Genomic DNA, 8,335 nt, shown 5'->3' with positions numbered 1-8,335 from the left:
AATCCAGCTCCACATTTGGAAACAAAATAAATTAGTTGTAAATATTTCACTTCAGTTTTTATGAATAAAGCCACAAATAGTTTTTACAGCAAAACTCGGCAAATCTGTGGTTTTATTTTGTCCAACGCATGCAGTTACTCACCTGTGATTAATTTAACCACTGAGATGGTTTCGTTATTAATAAACGTGGTCATTTTTTTATGCAAACGATGTTGGACTTTTTCTCAGAAATGTTTAAGATATAATAAATGTAAATATAAATATATATTTACAATAATGAGTCAATGTTCTGGTCTAAACCCAGAGAGGTGGAGACGTTCAATAGATGGAGGTGTGTGTGGACGAGGTGATGGAGCTGTGACGCTGCAGAGGGCGGGAACAGAGCAGCAGGAGGCGGAGCTCCAGGGAGACGCTGCTGGAGAAGGAGGAGTAGATCCATGGGTTGGTGATGGAGTTCAGACTGGCCAGGAGCATCAGGAGGGTGAACGCTGCTCCTGGAGGACAGACGGACATGATGGGGTCACAACCTATTATTATTATTATTATTGATTACTGATCAATCACTGTACCGTTAACAGGAGGGTGGGGGTCCCAGGCTGCCCACAGCTGCACGATGAAGAACGGAGCCCAACACACGGAGTAGAAGAGCACGATGACCAGAGTCATCCTCACCGTCTTAGACATGGCAGCAGAGGGCGCTGTAGCAGCAGGGGGTGCTGTAGGGGACGCAGAGACCTCAGCAGGGGGCGCTACAGGGGGTTCCGTCAGCTCAGCTGTAAAAACATTGAACAGTGAATTCGATCAGAGTTCCCAACCCTCGGGCTGTGGCCCTGCAGCGGGCCGGTGGTTGGACTAGTGAACATGTTATCCTGTGACTGATGAATAGTCACCACTTCTCATGATCACCAGTTGCAGTGATACACCTGTAGGTTGCTCTTTGTATGAGGCTGTTTCATTCTAACCTGTGTGTGTAGAGACGTGGGCTTCAACGCTGAGGACAGACTTTCCTCCTGATGTTCTGAGGACGTCTGGTCCTGATGGAGACGTACGACGCTCTGACCTCAGGCACAGGTTTGAGTGAATCTCCCTGAAGATTCTCACCTAGAAGGAGAACAAGGAAACATGGCGACAGGAACTGAATTCACCCTAAGAACATCTGGATTAAAACATGTCTGAACGGAGCTTCATGTACCAGGAGGAACTTTAAATATCTCTTTAATATTTGTTGTTGTTCATTGATCTGACCTGGCAGACGATGATGATGAGGACGGGGAGGATGAAGATGACAAGTGTCATCCAGGTGACGTAAGCTCTGAGCACCCAAAACTTCTCAAAGGTTCCCCAACATTCATAAACTCCAGGAGACACTTCAGAACGAGAGAAGATGAAGACCTGCAGGAGGAGGAAGGATTAGATACACACACACACATAGATACACACACACATAGATACACACACACAGATACACACACACACACACAGATACACACACACACAGATACACACACACACACCTAGATACACACACACACACACACACACACACCTGAGGCAGACTGAGAACCAATGAGAGGCTCCAGGCCATCAGGATGAAGTATTTGCGGCGTCTTGTGGTCAAGCTACGGTGCGCCTGCAGGGGGCAGCAGATGGCGTAGTGACGGTCCATCGTCATGGCAACAATCATATAGGAGGAAGCAAACATACCGACCACCTGTAGATATTTGACCATCCGACACACACAGTCTGGACCTGGGAGGAGGCCCTCAGCGTCCCACACCAGCTGAGGAAGAACCTGAGGAGGAGGAGGAGGAGGAGGAGTCTGTCCCCATGTAGGACGGATGATGGATGGATGATGGATGAAGGATAGATGGTTGGATGGATGATGGTTGGATGTTACCTGAAAAAGCGCCACCACCAGGTCGGCCACACACAGGTTGATCATGAACTGATGCAGTGGGTTGCTATGGCAACGCTTCCTCCTCAGCAGCACGGCCAGCACCAGCCCGTTGCCAAGCAACGTTGTCACCAGGACGACCGCCAGCAGCAGAACTTTAGCAGTTGCCAGCACCACGTCACGCTGAGGATTGGAGCTCTCTGATTGGATGACAGACGACATCCTGTCTGTGGACAGAGGACAGACAGTCAGCTGTCCTTTGACCTGCAACATGATGATACCACCACCATGCTTCCTCCACAGAATAAACATACTCACGGTTAGCATGTCAACATCATGCTAACCGTTAGCATGTCAACATCATGCTAACCGTTAGCATGTCAACATCATGCTAACCGTTAGCATGTCAAAATCATGTTAACCGTTAGCATATCAACATCATGTTAACCATTAGCATGTCATCATCATGCTAACAATTAGCATGTCATCATCATGCTAACCGTTAGCATGTTTATTAACAACGTTTATCACACTATGCTCACATTGATCATTAGTGTTAATCATTGATTCACTGCTGTAAACAACAACAACAACAACAATGAGGGATGTTTACAAACTTCCTCCTCATTGTTTACATTGTTTACAGTTAAAAATCTTCACTTCACACAATCGTTCAGCTTCTCTCACAAAGTTACTTTACTTATGATTTTTTTACTAATGTTTAGGAGAATTTTTCTCTGCTGTTTGTTTGTTTTCTACAGGATTACGTCCAAGCTTTGATCTTCTTTCTTCTTTTTTTCTGTTTGATGTATAATCAACGCTTCAGACTAAAGTATTTTTTCTCACATTATATAAGTAAATGAAATGTCTGTAGCCATCTTCACAGAAAGTGTGGATATTATTTTTTTAACAGTTTATAAATCATTTACTCAGCAAAAACATTTCTCTGATTTTTAATTTTTTTAAATTTTGGGGAAAACATTTGATTTTTATTTTGAATCATAAACTGATCAGTTCAGTGACATCATTTATAACTTACTGTTAACTTAAATCATGTTCTGCTTTTATTTTGAAAGGTGCTTTGGGCCAGTGTGTGCGTTTACTGAAGAAGTCGCTGTGCTGCTCCTGATTGGATGATAGTGACGTTGAAATGACAGACATTAAACACTGATGTTAGAAATCTACTGGTCCCCTGTGTTACCTGGTGACTGAGTGTCAGCTGGTCAGTCATCAGTTAAACTAGACACCAGTGAAGATCAATAGAGAACCATCATCGCTCCTTTCAGGTCAAATATAAATATAAATGACATGTTTAGTGAACTTTTATTTGAAAAATAACACCTTAAAAGGTCTGATCAGTTTTATTTCTTCTTATCTGTGACATAGACACATTGATTCTCAGTGTTTAGCATTAGCTCCGCCTTCTTTTTCTTTAGGTTTTGTATTTTTTATTATTATCTGTTTCATCTATTCAGGATGTTTGTGGAACATCACAGGTTTATTAATGTGTAGGTGATCTTGTGAATAATTCTATATAAATACTTCAATTCTTTCCCTGTGAGTTATGAAGTTATTATTAATTGTGTTTTTCTTACAGGAGCTGATACTGAGCCAATAATAAGTTGGAAAAAAAAAACTCAAACTTTGCCACGGTTCTCAACAAATCAGCATCTTTAGAGAAAAACATCTTTGGTGTGGATCAGATGTTGGATCAGATGTTGGATCAGATGTTGGATGTGTTGGTTTGTTGTTGCTGCTGTGGTCAAAGTGTCAGATAAACAGGTGAAGCTGAATGTTTCTCTTCACATTGTTTGCTTTGGCTCTGAGTTTGTGTGAGAATCGTCTTGTTTTTAGGAGAAACAGCAGCTCAGTGAAAATAAAAGAGGTCAGTGAAAGTCACACGTTCACAATAAAATCCTCAGGAAAGCAAAGAAAAAAGACAATAAAAATCACATGAATAAAACTTTCACTCCTAGAAAAGTTCATATTTCAACTCAAGAACTTGGAAATATTTATTTTCAAAATATAACGTTTATGAACTAAAACACGTTAACATTCAAACACGTTGTTCAACGTCACTTTTCTGTGATTTTCTGCCTTTTTCAATCAAAAACAACTTATAAACACAATCATTCATAAACACTCACACATTTTTAGAAACTCACACACACAGGGAGAACATGCAAACTCCACGTAGAAAGGAAGCAGTTTTCCACCCCTAATAAACATATATTTATATTGTACACTTCCTGATTTTCAGACTTTTCCTGTTCATATGATGCTGGGACCAATAAAGTTTTATTTTTATTAGCATCTTTCTAAATATTAAGTCTAACTTTAATGCCTGATATATATTTATTAATAAAGAAACCTGTAATTAGGTTCAAAGAACTCTAACGTAACTATATATACTTTGCTGCTTTTCAACATCTCGTCATTTAAAGGCCTGGAAATAAATAATGTAACAAAAATCACAGTATTTGTGTTCATAAAAATTATCATTATTTGTATACAGATGTTGTCGAGGAGCAGGAATAACAATTGCAAAAATATTCAACACTGGAAAAATCATATATTCCTACATTAATGAGAATAGATATTATTATTATGTTTTTAATCTGGTTATTTATAGTTTGTGCTGTAATACTTTAACTTATATGATTTTACTAAATACCTATTCTCTATATTTCTTATTTTTAACGTGTATAATGTATTATTACAAGCTTTGTCAAAGATAAATAACAGCAGCACTAAAAATGGAAATATAAGATCTGCCTTTTTATTAATCATACATTTGTATTATAAATTCAAACCTTTACTGTTCTTTGATGATGATGCAACTTTATGAAATTATCCACATAAAGCAGATGATATTAACATTATTTAAATTAAATAACTAAATGTTTAGATTTAAAGTCTAACTTTTATGAATAAAAATCAAAAATACATTTTGTTTGTAAAATATAACATCCATAAAAACCAATATTTCTGTTCTTTAAAGACTCCCATTGATGGACCATCTGTCAGGTTTCTCCTTCTTTCCTTTGACTCATTAAAAACCAACATCTTTACTTTAATGTTTGACTATAATCAATATTTAGAGGAAAAAGTTTGACTGAAGCGACTCACCTCACGTCCTGAAGCCTGTGATGGAGGAACACACACACACACACACACACACACACACACACACAATGAAGTCCCTCAGCAGACCTCCAACCTCTGCCTCCATCAGTGGGAGGGGCCAATCAGTGACGTGTAGTCAGGGTAGACAAGGAAGGCAGTGCCTACCCAAGGGTGAATTGATATTTTGAGTATTTGTTTTAATTATAATATAAATATAAATAGTTTATTTTTCCGTTTCCAATATCCTACAGTACCTATAAGTTTGAAAGTATCAGCATTTTGTGCTTTTCATATCCCAAATCGCTAAACATCACTATTTCCAAGCCGCTGTAAGGCAGGAGGAGGAGCAAGGAGGAGGCCACACCTCCTCCCAAAAGCCCATCGCTGCTCCGCCTCTGTTCCCATAGTGTGTTTTTACATGTTTGCACATGCTCAGTCAGTTCTCCAAGATGAAAACCATTTATGTCCAAAGACAGCTCTCTACGCTACCTTTGGACGTAACCGTGCTATGCTAAATGCTATACGTACATTCACAGTGCATTAGTGAATTGATCCAACGTGACCGCTGCTGCTACGTTCTCTAGCTAGTGGGCTGGATAACACTACAGTCAGGATGACAGCACTAGAGACGATAAAGAAACTTTGTTTAGAGGAAAAACGACAGCTTTTAAAAGATGGAGACACACAAACACACACACACAGCATCCAGTAAGTCTAATGCTAATGTTTGCGTAACTAGATTACATACAAAGTCAATGGATAGACGCGGTTAGAGGATAATTCTTCTCCTGTTGGCCGCGGCGTGCGAGCACCCGATTTTCAGTGACATTCGTCATTTGCTTGAGTTGAAAATATTGACGAGCAGACGTTAAAGCCAATCACAGTCCTTGTTGACAATGACATCAGAACGTCAACACGAACACTGACCTTTTCACCCGTTCAACCATGGAGGAGAAAATAATGGTAGTGGTGTGTGACCACCTGGAACATTATGCTGCATTCACAACAGACGCGGCACAAATTGATATGGGTTTGAGCTCCGTCTGAGATACGATAACCAAATGAGGTGTGTGGATATCAATACCTTGATGGAGTTCTAAAATGAGAAGTGCACAGTTACTTTCTCCAGAGTTATTGCCTTTTTTCTGTTTTTTAACTCTGTTTGAGGTATTTTCAAAGGGGACGATTTTCTTATAGCATGGCTGTAGGGTTAGCCGTGTTAGTGTTAGCGATGTTCGTTCTTGTGTTGCTGGTTCCCTGCAGATGGAGAACAAGACGTTAATGAGAACATCTGGACATGGAGTGTGCTGTGGTATCTGCAGCAGATCCTAGACACTGTGAGATAGAGCTAGGAATCTCTTCTTTAAACTATTCCTGCTTCATACTAGGGAATAGGGATGGAAATCGAAAACCGGTTCTTTCTGAAAAAGTCCTGCATATTGTGTTTATGCTAGCACCAAGTGAAGCTCCTCCCACTATATCGTTGTTTGCTGTCCACTGCAGAGAATCCACCTCCTCCACCCACAGCTGTGCTGTTTCTAGCGTCTCTGTTGCAACGCTAGTCACTTCCTGGTTCTGTACACTCACACTAAAGTTGCTTCTTGCACAAACTTTTCTTCTGAAAACAACAAACTTCAGCAAAAACACACACCTGGTCACCAGTTTATGACCTCATAACAAGTGATCAGACACTGGAGACGGACTGGTACTGATGGTTGTCTTTAGTTTGATCTTTCACACACACACACACACACACACACACACACACACACACACACACGCACACACGCACACACGCACACACACACACACACACACGCACACACACACACGGCTGATGATGTAACAACAGGGACGGTGTCTCTGAAGGTCCATTTATAGAAATGTAAACAAAGACTAAAGTAAAGCTTTATCGTTTAAATACTTAAGAAGTGCAGCTGTACTTTTGGTTAATATTTTCTTTTTTACAGAAGAATTATTTGTTTTATGTCTGAATTAGTTTTGGATCAAGTTGTTCAAGTTCAAAAGGAGCACTGTAAATATTCTCAAATGTTTGTAGCCAAAATATGTCATATGTATAATAATAATAATAATAATAATTCATCAATTTTATATAGCGCTTTTGTATAAATTATTATACAGTGAAAACAATCTATAACTGGTGGATTAAAAGAGCTGATATTTCTGGAGGAAATTAAAGAGACAAAGATAATATAATAAAGAGTTAACGTAAACAAATCAATCATTAGTGATCCATCCCCCCAGAGTGTGTGTGTGTGTGTGTGTGTGTGTGTGTGTGTGTGTGTGTGTGTGTGTGTGTGTGTGTGTGTGTGTGTGTGTGTGTGTGTGTGTGTGCGAGTTCACTCTCACAATTTAAACAAAGTAAAAAGCTCAGCATCACAACATCATTTCAGGTTAATTTTCTAGGTCTTTCTTTCTTGTGATGTCACTTCCTGTGAATCTTGATTTTTACAAACATCAGTTGTGGCAGCGTCCCAGATGTGGATTGTGATGTTACGCACCTGCATGCTACGATCATGCTGTCAAAGCTGATCTCAGGGTAACCGTCGGCAACCTTCTCACAGCACTGTAAGAAGAGGCCGTCAGCCAACTTCCTGTTTGGAACACAACACATTGTACGCTAACTTCCTGTAACACAACACACAACACAACATCAGTGTGTCCACACACACTCTGAGATTAGCACACACACACACACACTAACATGATGTTGGCCTTGTGCACGGCCGTCACTCTCCTCCGTCCGTTCTCCCTGGCAGTTCTGAAGGCGTAGTCAGCGATAGGTAGAGACTTAGTTCTGGTGATGATCTTCAGATTCTCCACCACACCTGGAATGTTCTGAAGAAGAAGAAGAAGAAGAAGAAGAAGAAGAAGAAGAAGAAGAAGAAGAAGAAGAAGTCCAATGAAGCTTTAACCTATTCATCATGTTTCACTGCAAAATTCACCCCATTTTAAATCCCAACTAAAGGGACACCAACATCCCATAATGTTCTTTAGATGATCAATCTGAAGCTGAAGAATCAAACTTTGTAGCTAATTCCTGTCAGAAATATCAACTTTTAGCCTCAAACACACGTTCCTTTATATGTGGGCGTGGTCGTATTGAGCTTTCAGCCAATCAGAGTCCATGTATCATGTTGTGGTTATGTCAGATCAGTGCCGTTTAGAGAGAGTTATGACAATAGAAGTTTGAAATGCTTGACCATTACATGATTCATGTTGACTCAAATAGTTCCCAGAAGTTATTAGCGGGCAATTAGAATCCAATGATTTCTAATGACATAACTGGGATTT

General features: G+C 39.9%; 1 protein-coding gene across 1 annotated transcript; it reads right to left on the bottom strand.

Annotated features, from left to right (window-relative positions):
- Positions 1 to 179: 179 nt before the first annotated feature.
- On the bottom strand, positions 180 to 5,059 carry LOC114466970 (vasopressin V2 receptor-like). The gene is made up of 7 exons (XM_028452855.1): positions 5,024 to 5,059; positions 1,898 to 2,121; positions 1,547 to 1,792; positions 1,246 to 1,392; positions 1,027 to 1,101; positions 570 to 735; positions 180 to 494 (listed from the first exon to the last, which is right to left on the bottom strand). Exons 2-7 carry the CDS (start codon positions 2,114 to 2,116, stop codon positions 319 to 321), a joined length of 1,029 nt encoding a protein of 342 aa, XP_028308656.1. The 5' UTR covers positions 2,117 to 2,121; positions 5,024 to 5,059; the 3' UTR covers positions 180 to 318.
- Between the last annotated feature and the right edge of the window lie 3,276 nt (positions 5,060 to 8,335).

The sequence above is a fragment of the Gouania willdenowi genome, chromosome 7, assembly GCF_900634775.1.
Source record: "Gouania willdenowi chromosome 7, fGouWil2.1, whole genome shotgun sequence".
In the NCBI taxonomy this organism is placed as follows: Eukaryota; Metazoa; Chordata; class Actinopteri; order Blenniiformes; family Gobiesocidae; genus Gouania; species Gouania willdenowi.
The sequence above is the reverse complement of the archived record's forward strand: the minus strand, read 5'-3'. Positions and strand labels throughout refer to the sequence as shown.

Excerpts from the sequence above, each read along its gene's own strand:
- LOC114466970 (XM_028452855.1), bottom strand. The coding sequence starts at position 2,116 with ATGTCGTCTGTCATCCAATCAGAGAGCTCCAATCCTCAGCGTGACGTG. Across the intron at positions 1,793-1,897 it reads TGGTGGTGGCGCTTTTTCAG|GTTCTTCCTCAGCTGGTGTG; the intron begins GTAACATCCAAC and ends CCTCCTCCTCAG. Across the intron at positions 1,393-1,546 it reads TGGTTCTCAGTCTGCCTCAG|GTCTTCATCTTCTCTCGTTC; the intron begins GTGTGTGTGTGT and ends CTCCTCCTGCAG.